Here is an 18,058-nt window from a genome sequence, read left to right as displayed (position 1 = left end):
AGATCTGTGACCAGGCTAAGAGCTTGTAGAACTCCTTCACACCAACCGGAGTCCCAGAGAGAATGTGTTTTACACACACACACACCATGCCTTTTTAGAGTGCATTACTTTTGATCAGATCCCCTGTTAGACATAAGTGGAAAAAAGGCCATCACTCACTTGGATATAGTTCTCTAACTCGGCGCCTTCCGTGTGTGTGTGACTGTCACGGAAACTGCCCAGGATTAGGTAGTGTGTTGAGGGTTATTGGCGGTATTAAGGACACCTTCTCCTGGTAAGCCTGTGGAGCTGCTGTGTTGTTCTCCTGAGACGGAGATTCGATTGGTGACACGTTGGATTTAGGCTTTGGATACAGCCTGTTGGTTAATCTACTCTAATCTGGCAGTCTCCCACAAAGGTGTAAACACAACACTCATATAAAAATGCACATGAACAAAACTCGCTCTGCGTCAGGGATCATCAACTAGATTCAGCGACGGGCCAATTTGAAATAAAAATAAATTGAGAGGATGGTCGGAAGGCCGGAACATAATTACAAACATTTTCACAAGAAGCCCAGAAGGATATAATTGGACTAAAACAATTTCAAACCTTGCTTACATTTTGTATACAATCGCTTGTGTCTCGCTTATGCATGGGAGTACTTTGGAACAGATTTCCTAAATTTAAAATCAGTTGGAGCTGATTTCCTAGTGTTTTTACTAGAGGTCGACCGATTTTTTTTTTATTTTTTTTTTACGCCGATACTGATTTATTGGAGGACCAAATAAAGCCGATACCGATTAATCGGCCGATTTCTGTATGTATATTTGTGATAATGACAATTACAACAATACTGGATGAAGGCTTTTATTTTAACTTAATATAATACATAAATAAAATCAATTTAGTCTCAAAGAAAAACGTGTTCAATTTGGTTTAAATAATGCAAAAACAGTGTTGGAGAAGAAAGTAAAAGTGCAATATGTGCCATGTAAAAAAGCTACCGTTTTAGTTCCTTAATCAGAACACGAGAACATATGAAAGAAAGCTGGTGGTTCCTTTTAACATGAGTCTTCAATATTCCCAGGTAAGATGTTTTAGGTTGTAGTTATTATAGGACTATTTCTCTCTATACCATTTTGTATTTCATATACCTTTTGACTATTGGATGTTCTTATAGGCACTATAGTATTGCCAGGCTAATCTCGGTAGTTGATAGGCTTGAAGTCATAAACAGCGCTGTGCTTCAAGCATTGCGACGAGCTACTGGTAAAGGCAGGAAAGTGCTTGTTTGAATAAATGCTTACGAGCCTGCTGCTGCCTACCACCGCTCAGTCAGACTGCTCTATCAAATCAGACTTATCATATAATAAACACACAGAAATATGAGCCTTAGGTCATTAATATGGTCAAATCCGTAAACGATCATTTCGAAAACAAAACGTTTATTCTTTCAGTGAAATACGGAACCCTTCCGTATTATATTGAATGGGTGGCAACCCTAAGTCTAAATATTGCTGTTACATTGCACAATCTTCAATGTTATGTCATAATTATGTACAATTCTGGCAGATTGATTATGGTCTTTGTTAGGAAGAAATGGTCTTCACACCGTTCGCAACGAGCCAGGCGGCCCAAACTGCTGCATATACCCTGACTCTGCTTGCATTGAACGGAAGAGAAGTGACACAATTTCCCTAGTTAATATTGCCTGCTTAACATGAATTTCTTTGAACTAAATATGCAGGTTTAAAAAAATATACTTGTGTATTGATTTTAATAAAGGTATTGATGTTCATGGTTGGGTACATTGGTGCAATGATTGTTTTTTTCACAAATGCGCTTTTTGTTAAATCATCACCCGTTTGGCGAAGTAGGCTGTGATTCGATGATAAATTAACAGGCACCGCATTGATTATATGCAACGCAGGACAAGCTAGTTAAACTAGTAATATCATCAACCATGTGTAGTTAACTAGTGATTATGTTAAGATAATTTTAATGCTAGCTAGCAACTTACCTTGGCTCCTTGCTGCACTCGCGTAACATGTGGTCAGCCTGCCACGCAGTCTCCTCGTGGATTACAATGTAACTGACCATAATCGGCGTCCAAAAATGCCGATTACCGACTTATGAAATCGGCCCCAATTAATCGGCCATGCCGATTAATCGGTCGACTTCTAGTTTTTAGTCTTCTGTCCAACAATGAAAATTCATCAACCTTTTTGCTCAGACAACTTGGAGGGCCAAATAAAACCACTTGGGGAATCCTGTTCTACAGGCTGTATAGTTTGTTTCAAGCAGGCTATGTTTGAGTAGTTTAACTAATTCGAGAGTACATTGTAGTACCTACTTACCAGTACTCTAGATTTGTGCTATAATACTATTTAGTATAACCGCTGAATCTGTGTGTTTGATTACAGAGTTAGTGCTAGTGTAATCAGACGGGCACAAACACCCAACATGCAGGCTTAGCTTCTCCAGCTCTCTCCCCGGTAACATCTGACTCTGTCATGGTGCTCGTTGGTTCATTATAAATGGCCGCTGCTCCTCTGATCTACTGCTTAATTGCCACCTCATTTGCATAACAGTGCAAATGAACAACCTCTCAAATGAGCGTTCATTTTTCAAAGTCTTTAGGAGCTCCTTCAGAGGCGACTCTTAACGAGCACGGGAAAGCAGGCAGCTGGGCTGATGAGAGGGAAGACGGGGAGCCTACATGTACATATCATTTCGACTAACCTGTAGCCCCCCGCACCCCTTTTATATAGCCTTGTTTTATGAACATTGAAAAATATATATAAATAAAACAAATTTGAAAATATTTTACTAAACCAACAACGCAGTTTAAAAAAAAAAAATATATATATTTATGAAGGGACTGTAAGCATTTCATGGTTAGGTCTACACCTGTTGTATTAGGCGCGTGTGACACAACATTTGATTTGAGAGGGAGAAGGATGGAGGGGGAAAGGGAGTAGTGTTGTACGTTATACTGAAACGTCATTTTTTGATATTAGAACGTGAAAAACGGTTCGATACTATAATTTGTTACTTTCGGTACTTCAGTCAAATGTACCTCAGGTCGTATACTGATTGAGAGGATCAAGTCTGTCTCCTTATAGCGCGAGCGCACCATTCCTGCCTCTTGTCTGCTCCACTTACTCATTCGCTAGAGCACTGGGAGTCTGGACTGCATCATGTTAGCTCCCCACTCATGCTGCACAGAAGTTAAAACACTTGAATAATGCAACACAGCATGTAACATTTTTTTTACCTGTTCATTACTGTTCGCAAAACAATGTCCATACAGGCTAGAACACTTTCCAATGCAAGAAGATACCGGTAGCTTCCAGCTTTGTAGGCTAGCTTTCCTTGCTAGCTTACTGTGGAAGCGAACATCAATTCACTATCCTAGTACTTTGTTTGTGATAATATACAAGCGTAACGCAAAATATGATGATTGTCACCAAAAACTTTTAAAACTTAATCGTCTCCCCATGTCCAAAGAAACTTTTCCCCTTCGCCTGTCATGTCTCTTTCTCACGACCTCAACGGACTGTGTGGGCGTGTGCCTCGTCATGAATGACATCATTACTGGGTTTAAAGAGACAGTGCAAACTTTTATTGAAGAAGAGATTGCAACTTCTATGCAAATGTTGTTGATCAGTACAATAAAATAAGTCCCAAATGGAAGGGAAACCAATTGTTTCATCTATAGCCACATGAAATCAATGAAAACAAGCTCAATAACTCTATGCATGCACACAATCCTATTGAATATTTCAAATACCTTTGACTATTGGACGTTCTTATAGGCACTATAGTATTGCCAGCCTAATCTCGGTAGTTGATAGGCTTGAAGTCATAAACAGCACTGTGCTTCAAGCATTGCGAAGAGCTGCTGGCAAACACAGTAAAGTGCTGTTTGAATGAATGCTTACGAGCCTGCTGCTGCCTACCACTGCTCAGTCAGACTGCTCTATCAAATATCAAATCATAGACTTACATTTTAAATGTGATGTTACAATTAGATTGTTCAAGCGTTGGGCATCTTTTGAGTTCAGAGCAGTAGAAGAGTTTCTGTCTGCGTCAAGTGCAATTCTGTTATTTTTATTTATTTTTTTTTTTTTTATTAAAAAAAAAAATATATATATTTTTTTTGGGGGGGGCTAATAAGAGTTGGGGTTTTTTTACGTGGTATTTTGATACTAAACCTGGTATCAGTCAAAATTCAGGTGTCATGACAACACTAGGAGAGCGAGTGAAGGAGGGATAGAGGGACAACGGCCGCTTTAAGGGATACATCTACCTAATCTCTTTGGAGGGCTCCTGAGTGTTGCAGCGGTCTAAGGCACTGCATCTCAGTGCTGGAGGCATCACTACAGACCCTGGTTCGATTTCAGGCTGTATCACAACTGGCCGTGATTGGGAGTCGTGTAGGGCGGCGAGAAGTTGGCCCAGCGTTGTCCTTGTTCGAGTGACGGTAGGCCGTCATTGTAAATAAGAATTTGTCCTTAACTGACTAATCTAGTTAAATAAAGGAAAACATTTAAAATACCCTCCTGCCTCTCACTCCTCCTCTCATCTCATGCCTGCTGCTCTTCTAGTGGATGCTTATTATGGAGAATGTGTTGGATGGTATAGGCTCATATAGAGCACCTGAGAACAGGAGGTGTGTGTTGAGCCTTATAGGCCTAGATCTGATTTAAGCCTTTTGTCCCTGATTTGCTCTGGTTTCTATAGTTGTCGTCTCTAGTTAACAAAGGGTTGATTTCATGCTTAATGGTATTCGCTGTGTTTGCCCAGGGCGGGACATCTCCCCATTCACACCCCTCATCACACGGTGTTGACACTGACCACTCACCACTCCCTCGCTCAGGAAGGAAGCACACTGACCATTTGTGTGACCGTTTGTTTGTTTTTGTGTGTGTGTGTGTGTGTACCTGGGTGTGTGTGTGTACCTGGGTGTGTGCCACAGGGTTTCAGTTAAGAGGACCAACACAACCACAGACGCTGCTTAAAGCAGGACCTGAGACATCCACAGCTTACTACTGCCCCTCTCCAAAAAGTACCACTCGATAGACTAAAACTGTTGTCGGAACGAATGTGGTCCCCAATTGACAACTTGTGTAGCTAAAGATGTCACGATGCCCTCCCCTCCCTACTTACTTATGAACCGCTAGCGTCACCTTTTTTGTACAGCTTGTTTGCTGTTGCACGCGACCGACTGGGTTTCGAACCCGGGTCTCAAGACTGTGAGCCTGTTGAGCGAAAGCCTTGGAAGTCTTCAGGTCTCAGGCAAGGTAAGTCGTCGTCATCAGGGCTCCCGAGTGGCGCAGCGGTCTAAAAGGCACTGCATCTCAGTGCTAGAGGTGTCACTACAGACCCTGGTTCGATTCCAGGCTGGGATTGGTGAGTCCCATAGGGCGGCGCACAACTGGCCCAGTGTTAGGGTTTAGCCGGGGTAGGCCGTCCATTGTAAATAAGAAAGAATTCTTAACTGACTTGCCTAGTTAAATAAATAAAAAAACATCTGAGTGTGGTTCCCGACCTCTGTTACACCAGGGCTATGTTATTATTTGTGCTAGAGGGAGGAGGGGAAAATGGTAGACGATACCCCTGGATTAGGACTAGTACTCCAGACAGCAGTCAGACGACTCCCGCTGTAGCATGGGGATCCTAATTCAACCTGTGGGTTCAGTAACAGTCTTCAATTTCCTCCCGGGGCCCAGAGTTACTTTACACTCTTCCTTTCTGATGCCACAGAATGCTCACTAGGTTGCTTTCATCATCAAATTTCGAATGACAGAGTACTCCTTTATAGAAGTCTATGGGTGTCATAGACCTAGGTTGAAAATATTTGATATTTTTATCATTTTCAACCTAGTCATAGACTGGGAACTTTGCTAATAGTGAATTTATTTCACGAAGGGTTTACTGCACATCCTCCTCTTCTCTGTGAGTTGGCATTGAGACCAGTCTTTTTTTTTCTCTCATTTGGGCCAGTGACTTTCACTTAGTGCTGATGGCGAATTCGCCAGAATGTCAAGCCTTGACTTGTATGCAGCTCCTTCTTGTTTTGAAGGTTATGTAGCTTGGAACCTCCTTCCTGTTGGACCATTCTTTTCTTCTGGATCCAGTTATGGTATAGTAGTAGGAGCATTTCTGAAGCGTTCTTATTCTGCTGTTCCCTCTTGCCTTTTTACATTTTTTTTTTATCTTCTTCCTCTGCCTCTCTGCTTTTAAGTCTCCTCCTGTGACTCCCTTGTTTTTCCAATTCTCCTTGGTTCTTCTTCTAGGCTGCCCTCTATCCTTACTTTTTCTCCCCCCCCCCCCCCCCCTTCTCTTTCTCTCTCTCCCCGGTTCGCTCCCTCAGTGGAAGGCTGAGAATACCCAAGGGAGCTGAGGCAATTAAAATGCTAATCCTGTCTGTCTACAGGGAGAGGAGGAGGAGGAGGAGGAGGAGGAGATGGAGAGGTGGGGGCTGACAGCATGAGGGATTGCAGCTCACATGGAGAACTCAACTGAAATGGAGAGCGAGAGGCGCTGGAGTGAGGGGGGTGCCGAGAGAGAAAGGGGGATACAGGAGAGGGGGTGGGGGGGGGCGAGAGTGAAAAGGGGTTGCAGGACAGAGCGAGAGAAGAGAGAAGACAGACGTGGGATAAAAAGTGTGTGTGTGCCATGAGCTGAGGGATGGATGAAGGCCTGAATGTGTTCGGGGTACATGCATCTCCCCCTAATGTACTGAAGACACTGCTGGTCTGTTAGGGTGGCCTTCAACCTCACCCTGCCACACATGAAGGCCGAGAGCAGGGCTTCTCAACTCTGACCCTACGAGGTCCGGAGCCTGCTGCTTTTCTGTTCTACCTGATCATTAATTACACACCTGGTTTCCCTGGTCTAAATCAGTCCCTGATTAGAGGGGAACAATGGAGAATGGAAGAAGAAAAAAAATGCAGTGGAACTGGCTTTGAGGTCCAGTTGAGTTTGAGGGGCCTAGAGTGTGTACCTACCTACCTGCGCGCTACCTACTAGGCCTACTACGCACAATTGCGTTCTAGCCTGTGTGCATAGCGATATTGGCTGTGAGGCAGGAATGAGCTTCAGGATTATGTATGCAGTGGAAACCCCCAGCTGGAGAGCCTGAATATTTCATAGTGTGGCTGTAGCTCTTCTCCTCTCGTCTCGCTGCCTGTCTCAATGCCACACAACCTAGGGTGCTGTTGTGTTTTTCTACTATGTAATTGTATTGTGGCCGCAAACACCAGCTCCTTATTGCGTTATTGGAAAATGCATTACGACTGCTCAGTACTGAGTGCGTAGGCCCTAATAGATGTGTATGTGTGCGATTTGTCAGAAATCACAGCTTAATAATTGGAGTAATTAGGAGAATCTGAGGTCATTAGGGGCTACAGCTGGGGGCTATAATAATGAAAGGTGGGGGGGGGTGGGGTTGGAGGGTGTGTGTGTGTGTGTGAGCAGAGAGGTGGGGCAGGATGGAGGGGGAAGACCCGGAGAGGCATGGTTGACCTCTTGGGCTGTCGGTCAATCCTTCTATGACCACTGCATCCTTGTATGACACTAACTGACCAAAAGCAAATACTTTTATCTGATGAAGTGCGTTTTGCCTGGAGTGCTAGATGGGTGGGGTTTGTACCTTTTGGGACTATTCCATTGACGTTGTTGGTCTAGATGAGCTCAATCAAGCACAGCTAAAAGTATTTGGTAGGTAACAAATACTATTTTGTGTTTTTTGAGCCGACGTCTGAATATTCTGGGCCTCCAGTGTATTGCACTGTCTGCTGCCTCTGCTGGATCGGGAAATGGTTCGTCTGGAACAGTGTCTGGGACGGGACTCCTACACACACGCGCGAACACACACAGTCTGGACGCTACAGACTTACTGGAGAGCACACACAAGATAGGCTAATCCTCCTAACACTTAAAACACAATCTACTCAAGACAAGCACACACACAACTCTAGAAAACTTAGCAAGTAGGTGTATAGTTTGCGTACACATCGTAAAAGCACTTTCTCTCTACCTAGCCTATAAGTACTAAAGTTTAGCTTTGCGAGTGGAGAGGGAGATGGGCCAATCGGGGTCATTAGTTCAGTCGGCTGGGTCTGCTGCATTCCTGAGCGGTGAGCGGGGATGAGAGAGGGGGAGCAACCGTGAAGGAATGCGTCTTGGGGAGAACAGAGGGAACAGAGAGAGGATCTAGATGGAGAAAACAACGGAGGCAAGAGGGAACAAGAAAAAGAGAGCAACAGCAGGGGAGAAAATAAGTTTATAGAAAAGGAGGGAAAGTTAAGAGAAGAGAGGGAGACCATTGTTTAGGGGATGCGGGGACGAGGGGAGTGGGCAGAATTGATAGGATACACTTTTAAAATAGTACACTAACAGAAAGGATATTGACTTTATTGTGGAAACATTTGTTTTTATCTCGTGTCCAGTAACTACATGTTAAAGCCCCAATCCAGAGTTGGTGTTCCAGTCCAACAGCAGGCCCTGCCACTAGGTTGTGTATACGTTTCAAGAATCAATGGATAGGCCTGTATCATTTAACATTGAGCTGCAGGAAATATCCCAGATGTATTTACTGTTTAGGTGAACTCTCTCCGATGGCTGTGTTAACCCAGAGAGGACAAAGCTGGTAGAAATAAAATGATCTCCTGTCTTTCCTCTGTTCCAGAACTGTAAGCTGTACAGAACAGCTGCTAGGTATGGCTTTAACAAAAATACTTTATTTATCCGTTCAAGAGGGAAATGTGTCCTGTTGGACCCAGCCCCTTGGACATACACACATTTATATACTGAACAAAAATATAAACGCAACAATTTTGAGGATTTTACTCATTTATAGTTCATAAAAGGAAATCAGTCAATTGAAATACATTTATTAGGCCATAGTCTATCGATTTCACATGAATGGGCAGGGGCGCAGGCCTGGGAGGGCATAGGCCCACCCACTGGGGAGCCAGGCCCAGCCAGTCCAATGAGTTTTTCCCCACAAAAGGGCTTTATTACTGACCGAAATACTCCTCAGTTTCATCAGCTGGTCTCCGATCATCCTGTAGGTGAAGAAGCCGGATATGGAGGTCCTGGGCTGGTGTGGTTACACCGTGTGCGGTTGTGAGGCCGGTTGGGCGTACTGCCAAATTCTCTAAAACAACGTTGGAGGCGGTTTATGGTAGAGAAATGTTACATTAAATTATCTGGCAACAGCTCTGGTGGACCTCCCTGCAGTCAGCATGCCAATTGCACGCACCCTCAACTTGAGACATCTGTGGTGTTGTGTGACAAAACTGCACATTAAGTGGCCTTTTTATTGTCCCTGGCACAAGGTGCACCTGTGTAATGATCATAATCTGTTTAATCAGCTTCTTGATATGCCACACCTGTCAAGTGGATGGATTATCTTGACAAAGGAGAAATGCTCACTAACAGGGATGTAAATACATTTGTGCACAAAATTGGAGAGAAATAAGCATTTTGTGCAATCTTTTAATTTCTGCTCATGAACATGGGACCAACACTTTACATCTGGCGTTTTTAATATTTTTGTTCAGTATATATTCCTGTACTGTGAACAGCAGAACAGTAAGTTGGATAGAACAGGCTCTGAGAGAGTTACTGGTCTTGGCTTTAATACAGGAATGCTACAGTTCTCTTCTACCCCTTTCACACTACTGAGCCAAACCAAGCCGAGATGTACAGCGTTAGGTTGCAGGACAATGTACAGTACGGCATGATGGTGTTAAAACAAAGGCTGTGAGTCAGTGTCTTTGTGTTTAGGAGTCTGTGCATTGAGAGCAATGTGCGTGTCTGTTTGCACCTGTGTGCGCGTCTGAGTGTGTACTGTGTGCCTCTGTGTGTGGGTGTCTATCTGTAAGAGGGAGAGATGAGTGTGTGGCTGGGGGCTGACAGAGGTCCTGGGTTTAATACAGTGGAATAGCAGAGCGGCTGAAAGCTGTACTTGTGGCCAGCCGAGCTTGCAGTGACAGCACATGCACTCCCATTACTCTGCCCATGCCTCATGTTGCTGCTGCCTGCCTCTCTCGGCTCTGTACTGGCAGCCTGACACTGACAGAGGCGCCACACTGCCACCTGGTGTTAGAATAGGGTGCTGCTAATTTTAGAATTCACTCGAAGAATCTTCTGCGTCCCAAATGGAACCCTAACCCCCCCCTTTTTTTTTAAAGTGCACTACTTTTAGGATGCCATTAGGGACTCATAGCCAAGTGACTCGAGAGAGAGAGTTGACAGGGTTGTTTTGACAGCTCGGCTCTTCTCCTTGAGGTTTTAGTATTGATGAAGTGTCCTACTGTCCTCCCTTCCCTTGCACCGGCTGGAACCCGGAATAATCATCCTCTCCGGTAGAGAAAATACCAAATGCCTATTTGGAAACTTTTTTTTTTCAGTACTAAGGCCCCAGTCCAGAAACAACCCCTAGCTGAGGCACTTCTAAAGATCTGAAAGAAATTGGATAGGAGAAGCCTTTAGCCTAAGCAGTATGACAAACATTCTACCTGGCCTATCTGAGAGTGTTATAACCATATTGCCTATACCTATCCGACTTCTTCAGATCTACCTCAAGTGCCTAAGGTCGGATAAGGGGTTGGATCTGAATGACGTTGCAGTTGAGACACGGTGTTCCCTTATCCTTAATGCCTGATTTTTGATATATTGAATTTCTCTCTCTTCGCCTCCTCTCCAGTGCTGAGTATCCGAGGCATTCAGGATGAGGACCCTCCAGATCCCCAGATTATGCGTCTGGACAACATGCTGCTGGCCGAGGGCGTGTCTGGCCCGGAGAAGGGCGGGGGCTCGGCTGCAGCGGCGGCAGCGGCAGCAGCAGCAGGAGGGTCGCCCGGCGCCGACGGAGGCATCGAACACTCAGACTACAGAGCCAAGCTGGCCCAGATCAGACAGATCTACCACTCTGAGCTAGAGAAATATGAACAGGTAGGAGAGCGAGGGAGACGCGTTTACACAGATTTACCAATCGAAGCTGGAGAAAAACCGCACACGCATTTCTCTCTCTCCTTCAAAGTTGAGTGTTTTCCTGAGAATTTGTGTTATTTTGTGTAACTGGACCGAATTTAAGTTTGAAAATTTGTGTTGATAGTCCCATTTCTCCCTCTTCCTCATCCTCCTCCTCCTCCCTTTCTCCTCCTCCGCCCCTACACCCCAGGCATGCAGTGAGTTCACCAACCACGTGATGAACCTGCTGAGGGAACAGAGTCGCACGCGGCCCATCTCTCCCAAGGAGATCGAGCGCATGGTGGCCATCATCCACCGCAAGTTCAGCTCCATCCAGATGCAGCTCAAACAGAGCACCTGCGAGGCCGTCATGATCCTACGCTCCAGATTCCTCGACGCCAGGTCTGTCTGTGCTTCTCAGAGTTTTGCAGTAATTTAATTTGTTACCTGCAGGGCTTTTTAAAATTGTTCCGAGATGAATATTGTCTGACTGACTTTGTGTGTGTGTCGTATCAATATCTCTGTCAGGCGTAAGAGGCGTAACTTCAACAAGCAGGCTACAGAGGTTCTGAACGAGTATTTCTACTCCCACCTGTCCAATCCCTACCCCAGTGAGGAGGCTAAAGAAGAGCTGGCCAAGAAGTGTGCCATCACTGTCTCCCAGGTACCACCGTACTGCACCACACACTTCTGCTGCCAGTGGACTTACCAGTACTGAAACCAGCTTATCCCCTTCTAATGTATAGGTAGGGGGGTCTGTTCCCCTGCCTAAAATAATTTACCTTTATTTGGTTTCAATTGAAAGTGTCAGGTGACTGAAAATGTACCGAAACAAGGATGGACTACCTGACATTTCCAGTACGAACCGCCTGTTTTCGTTTTCCGTTGGGGAAACATTTTGCTACGGCATGCACTGATGAATACACCCCTGGAAAGACATCTAGGGGATACACTGACTAATACACTGTCTGTCCGTCTCCCCCACAGGTTTCTAATTGGTTCGGCAACAAGAGAATACGGTACAAGAAGAACATTGGTAAGTTCCAGGAGGAAGCGAACCTCTACGCAGTTAAAACAGCGGTGGATGCTGCCAGTGTGTCGGCGCAGGCTAGCCAGGCTAACTCTCCGGCGACGCCCAACTCAGGTACTGTGTGCCCCTGCCAACCACCCCTGACCCCCACCCCTCCATCCATCTCAATCACCCGTCCTCCCCACACCAATCAGCTGAGGTCCATGCTATTACACACACATTACAGTTCATACACACTGGCAGTAGTGTAGAACCACATACACGGAATGAGGACAATGTCTGCATTGCTGTCTGTCCTGTCTGCATTGCTGTCTGTCCTGTCTGCATTGCTGTCTGTCCTGTCTGCATTGCTGTCTGTCCTGTCTGCATTGCTGTCTGTCCTGTCTGCCTGGCTGCGTGCGTGGCTGGCTGGCTGGCTGGCTGCGTGCGTGGCTGGCTGGCTGGCTGCGTGCGTGCGTGGCTGGCTGCGTGCGTGGCTGGCTGGCTGGCTGGCTGCGTGTGTGGCTGGCTGGCTGCGTTGCTGGCTGCGTGCGTGCGTGGCTGCGTGCGTGCGTGGCTGGCTGGCTGCGTGCGTGGCTGGCTGCGTGCGTGCGTGGCTGGCTGGCTGGCTGCGTGCGTGCCTGGCTGGCTGCGTGCGTGCCTGGCTGGCTGCGTGCTTGGCTGGCTGCGTGGCTGGCTGCGTGCGTGCTTGCCTGGCTGGCTGGCTGCGTGCTTGCCTGGCTGGCTGGCTGCGTGCTTGGCTGGCTGGCTGGCTGCGTGCGTGCTTGGCTGGCTGGCTGGCTGCGTGCGTGCTTGGCTGGCTGCGTGCTGGCTGGCTGCTTGGCTGGCTGGCTGGCTGCGTGTGTGCTTGCCTGGCTGGCTGCGAGCGTGCTTGGCTGGCTGCGTGCGTGCTTGCCTGGCTGGCTGCGAGCGTGCTTGGCTGGCTGCGTGCGTGCTTGCCTGGCTGGCTGGCTGCGTGCTTGCCTGGCTGGCTGGCTGGCTGGCTGCGTGCGTGCTTGCCTGGCTGGCTGGCTGCGTGCGTGCTTGCCTGGCTGGCTGGCTGCGTGCGTGCTTGCCTGGCTGGCTGGCTGCGTGCGTGCTTGCCTGGCTGGCTGGCTGGCTGGCTGCGTGCGTGCTTGCCTGGCTGGCTGGCTGCGTGCTGGCTGGCTGGCTGCGTGCGTGGCTGGCTGCGTGCGTGGCTGGCTGGCTGGCTGCCTGCGTGGCTGGCTGGCTGCGTGCTTGGCTGGCTGGCTGCGAGCTTGGCTGGCTGGCTGGCTGGCTGCGTGCTTGGCTGGCTGGCTGTGTGCTTGGCTGGCTGGCTGGCTGGCTGCGTGCTTGGCTGGCTGGCTGGCTGGCTGCGTGCGTGGCTGCCTGCCTGCCTGCCTGGCTGGCTGGCTGGCTGGCTGGCTGTCTGCCTCTGTCTGTCTGGCTCTCCATCTGACTTTTATTCTGTTCCTCTGCTTGTTTGGTGCCTGATGCATTGCTGTGATGTTATTGCTCTCACAGGTTTTCTATAGTGGAGTTTTTTTTTAGACCAAATCTTATTTTGGACCAGATTGATAATCTCCTTGTTAAAAGTTGCTTTAATGTTGTAGAAAGTGGTAATTTTCAGGGATAAATGTAGCTTGACTCAGCAGTATCTTAGATGCTGGGCTATTGCCCTAAGCAATAACTCTTAGTAGGAAATGACCATCGTCCCCCATCGGATTATAAATCCAATTCACTAACAAATGTAGTTTTTTCTTTCTGAATGGTTTCTGTTCAATTTCACCACTTCCTCTTTTGATGTCGTCATTTTAACATGATATATTTCTTACTTATTTATCTTACTACTACTGCAAACTCCCACAGTCACCCTGTTGGCTGTCTGTCTTTATGTAGCAGCCAGAACACCTTCACATTAGTGTACAGTACGCACACACACACACTACCGTTCAAAAGTTTGGGGTCACTTAGAAAGGTCCTTGTTTTTGAAAGAAAAGCTCATTTGTTTTGGTCCATTTTAAAATAACATCAAATACAGTGTAGACATTTTAATGTTGTAAATGACTATTGTAGCTGGAAACGGCTTTTTTCTTTTATGGAATATCTACACAGGCGTACAGAGGCCCATTATCAGCAACCATCACTCCTGTGTTCCAATGGCAAGTTGTGTTAGCTAATCCAAGTTGATCATTTTAAAAGGCTAATTGATCATTAGAAAACCCTTTTGCGATTATGTTAGCACAGCTGAAAACTGTTGTTATGATTAAAGAAGCAAAAACACTGGCCTTCTTTAGACTAGTTGAGCATCTGGAGCGTCAGCATTTGTGGGTTCGATTACAGGCTCAAAATGGCCAGAAACAAAGAACTTTCTTCTGAAACTCGTCAGTCTATTGTTCTCAGAAATGAAGGCTATTCTGTACGAGAAATTGCCAAGAAACTGAAGATCTGGCACTACTCCCTTCACAGAACAGCACAAACTGGCTCTAACCAGAATAGAAAGAGGAGTGGGAGGCCCCGGTGCACAACTGAGCAAGAGGACAAGTACATTAAAGTGTCTAGTTTAAGAAACAGATGCCTCACAAGTCCTCAACTGGCAGCTTCATTAAATAGTACCCGCAGAACACCAGTCTCAACGTCAACAGTGAAGAGGCGACTCCGGGATGCTGGCCTTCTAGGCAGAGTTCCTCTGTCCAGTGTGTGGTCTTTTGCCCATCATTTATTTTATTTATTTATATCTATAGATAGATATATAGATCTATATATCTATCTAACCACACACATACACACACAGTGAGGGGAAAAAAGTTACTTTTAATGGTAGGTTTATTTGAACAGTGAGAGACAGAATAACAACAAAAAAATCCAGAAAAACGCATGTCAAAAATGTTATAAAATGATTTGCATTTTAATGAGTTTCTTGGCATTTTCTCACATGAAATAGCCTTCATTTCTCAGAACAAGAATAGACGGACGAGTTTCAGAAGAAAGTCCTTTGTTTCTGGCCATTTTGAGCCTGTAATCGAACCCAAAAATGCTGACGCTCCAGATATTTAACTAGTCTAAAGAAGGACCGTTTTATTGCTTCTTTAATCAAACAACAGCTTTCAGCTGTGCTAACATAATTGCAAAAGGGTTTTCTAATGATCAATTAGCCTTTTAAAATTATCAACTTGGATTAGCTAACACAACGTGCCATTGGAACACAGGAGTGGTGGTTGCTGAAAATGGGCCTATGTAGATATTCCATAAAAAAAATCTGCCGTTTCCAGCTACAATAGTCATTTACAATGTCAACACTGTATTTCTGATCAATTTGATATTTTAATGGACATAAAATTAGCTTTTCTTTCAAAAACAAGGAAATTTCGAAGTGATCCCAAACTTTTGAATGGTAGTCTGTGTGTATATATATACACACACACACACACACACACACACACACACACACACACGTATGTACCAGCTACCCCTATTTGCTCAGGAAGCAGACAGGAGCAGGTAGGTGATGTACCATTGTCATTGTGAGCCGCACTGTATGTCTGCTTCATAGAAATCTATTCTATTATCTGGATTCGATTTCCATGGTCTGCCTCTCCTGCAGTAAGATTACAGATCGCTGGTGGACTGTCGAGTGTCAGCACTCGGACTCAAGACTTAACAACTAAAAATGTCTGAATTCCACTTTATGACGCTCACTTGTTATAGTGTAAAGAAAATGTTGACCGCCGTTTTTTTCATGTAATAAGACATTTGTTTTGTCTTGATTTTGGTCCGTTTCGATCAAGAAAGTTGCAGTTGGCCCTATAGTTTGGCTATTTCATATTCTCCTGCACTAGCCTCATTCTTCATTCACAACAACTTGAGGAAGGTGGAAATTGAGGATCTAGCTGTACAATGTATTGGATCATCTTGGTACCCAGAAGGCTGTGTCACGAGCGACTAAAATCGTTGCTCACCTCATTCTAAACACTCTGACTGTGGTCCACGATCCTCATGTTTTCAACACTAGCCAACGGGTTGTGAGCACGGGTATGACGGTCTCTTTTCAAAAGCCAGTGTACTTTTAACTTCCTGGTTGAACTGTGATCTCTGACCCCGGCACACTGCGGTACCTGATTTGACTGACAGAGCCACACTGAGATGCCTGATTGGCTGACACAGCGTGTGTTGCCTGCAGGGTCGTCAGGGTCATACAGCTTGTCTCATGCAGGCGACGCTGCTGCTGCCTACCTCGGCCTGCACCCCTCGAACCTCAACGGGGCTGGGGAGGCCGTCCTCAACATCGCCCCCTCTCTGCAGCCCCAGGTAGGCACTGAGGACCTCTAGGAAAGCCTGCCTCAATGCTACGACTCCCTCCAATCCAGTCTCTATAGGTTTGCAAAATTCCTGTAATGTTCACAAAATGTCCTGGTTTTCACAATCCTGGTTGAAGGATTTCTGGAATCGGGAGGGAATAGTGAAGGCAATCTTGAAATTTGTTCAAACAAGATTTCTTTAAACAAAAAACAGGGCATTTTGGGGAGGTTTCCGGGACTTTACCACCCCAAAACCAGTGACCCAAACATCCCTAGACACCAGCTCCTCCTAGCTATGATGACCCCCACCTCCCTCTCCTCACCCCTGATCCCTAAACACCCAACCCAAGACCCCCTGTGGCAGCTGTCCTCGTTCCACTTAGCAGAGAAACACGCCTCAGGTGCATTTTGGCCCTCCCCCTCTCTCCACCTTGTTTCAGTTAAGCCTTTGGTGTACCTACCTTACCATTCTCCCCCAGTTATTTATCCATCCATTTCGTCTATGTCCACATTTGCTTCTCCAAATGGCACCCTAGTCCCTATATAGTGCACTACTTTTGATGGATATGGTACCATTTGGGAAGCAGCCAGCCCATGGCCATCTCTCTCCATCCTGTCACCATGGAAGCCAAAGGCCCCCCCCCCCCCACTCCCCACTCCCCATTACTCTGCTGTTGTTGTTGCCCTCCGCTGTTGAGAAAGCCAGCGGTGTTGTTGAAGAGGATCCACAGATTTCTGCTGTAAACAGCCTGAGGTTAGCCTGGACGGTCAGTGTCAGCGGCTGAGGGGAATTCCTCAGTTGCATTGCCTTGACTCTTTTGTCTCCGCTCCCTTCACATCCTTCTCAAAACCCATTGGAGGAGAATGTCAGAGGGGCGAGACCGCTGGCTTTCTCATCCAATAGGTTTTGAGAAGGTGGAGAGAGGACACGAATGCAATTGAGTCTCCCTGACTAACCGGATGGTAGGCAACATTTTCTGCATTCCATCAGTGACAACTGAATACAACATTGTGCAATTTTAAATAGGTAGAAATCATTTCATCTCATCAATCTTGGAATGAACAATGAATCATAGCTATTGGCTTGTGATAGTAGAGGCAGATGGATAGTGTATGAACGCAAAGTCAGGGTTGTACAGAGAAGTTAGCTCATAGGGAACCAGCAGTCCAAACCAAGAGCCATGCTACTTTTGCATTGACCGATACAGCAGAGGTTTGTGGAAGCTTTTAAAGTTCCTTTAATTCCCACCTGTGTTTGTGTGAGACTTTGCCCTGATTGATGTGCAACTACGTGTTTGTGTGTGCGCCCCAGACCTGGGTTCAAATAGTATGTTATCTTCCAAACACATTTCCTGCACTTGATTGCGCTTGCGTGGCACAACGGAACCAAGCCCGTGCCAATCAAATGCACTCAAAGTATTTGAAAGGAAACAAATCCTTTTTGAACCCAGGTCGTGTGTGTGTTCTTCGATCCTTGTGGGGACCTAAACTCCCCACAAGAATAGTAAAACAAGGAAAGTGTGTGTGTGTATATGTGCATGCATCTCGTAGCTGATGGCGCCTGTCTTGTCTCCGTCCAGGTGGATACCCTGCACCATGTTACACGCCTGACGGCAGGCTATGAGGAGCTGACCTCTAGCTCCCTCTACGCCCCACACCACCTCGACGTGAGTCAAACCTCTCCTTTTTTTATTTAGACCGAAAGAAATGCATGCTTATCAACAAAGCATTTGTAGTCCAGGCAAATGTATTTGGAGCATTTTACACGTGGATTTTACCGGGGTCACAACACGCCTAT

At 46.1% G+C, this 18,058-nt stretch overlaps 1 protein-coding gene across 6 annotated transcripts in view; it reads left to right on the top strand.

Annotated features, from left to right (window-relative positions):
* Nucleotides 1–18,058, top strand: part of LOC106600918 (pre-B-cell leukemia transcription factor 1) — a 44,865-nt gene that overhangs the window by 23,175 nt on the left and 3,632 nt on the right. For 2 of the 6 annotated variants that reach the window (XM_045714946.2, XM_045714944.2), the window contains 6 exons: nucleotides 10,706–10,953; nucleotides 11,183–11,373; nucleotides 11,500–11,635; nucleotides 11,959–12,115; nucleotides 16,143–16,270; nucleotides 17,841–17,927. In XM_045714946.2, the coding sequence (XP_045570902.1) occupies nucleotides 10,706–10,953; nucleotides 11,183–11,373; nucleotides 11,500–11,635; nucleotides 11,959–12,115; nucleotides 16,143–16,270; nucleotides 17,841–17,927 (947 nt within the window). The remainder of the gene's footprint in view (nucleotides 1–10,705; nucleotides 10,954–11,182; nucleotides 11,374–11,499; nucleotides 11,636–11,958; nucleotides 12,116–16,142; nucleotides 16,271–17,840; nucleotides 17,928–18,058) is intronic. The other 4 variants (XM_014192699.3, XM_014192697.3, XM_045714945.2 and 1 more) reach the window with 3 other exon arrangements.

This window comes from Salmo salar, chromosome 03 (assembly GCF_965601325.2).
Source record: "Salmo salar chromosome 03, fSalSal1, whole genome shotgun sequence".
NCBI classification, from domain to species: Eukaryota; Metazoa; Chordata; class Actinopteri; order Salmoniformes; family Salmonidae; genus Salmo; species Salmo salar.
The sequence above is the reverse complement of the archived record's forward strand: the minus strand, read 5'-3'. Positions and strand labels throughout refer to the sequence as shown.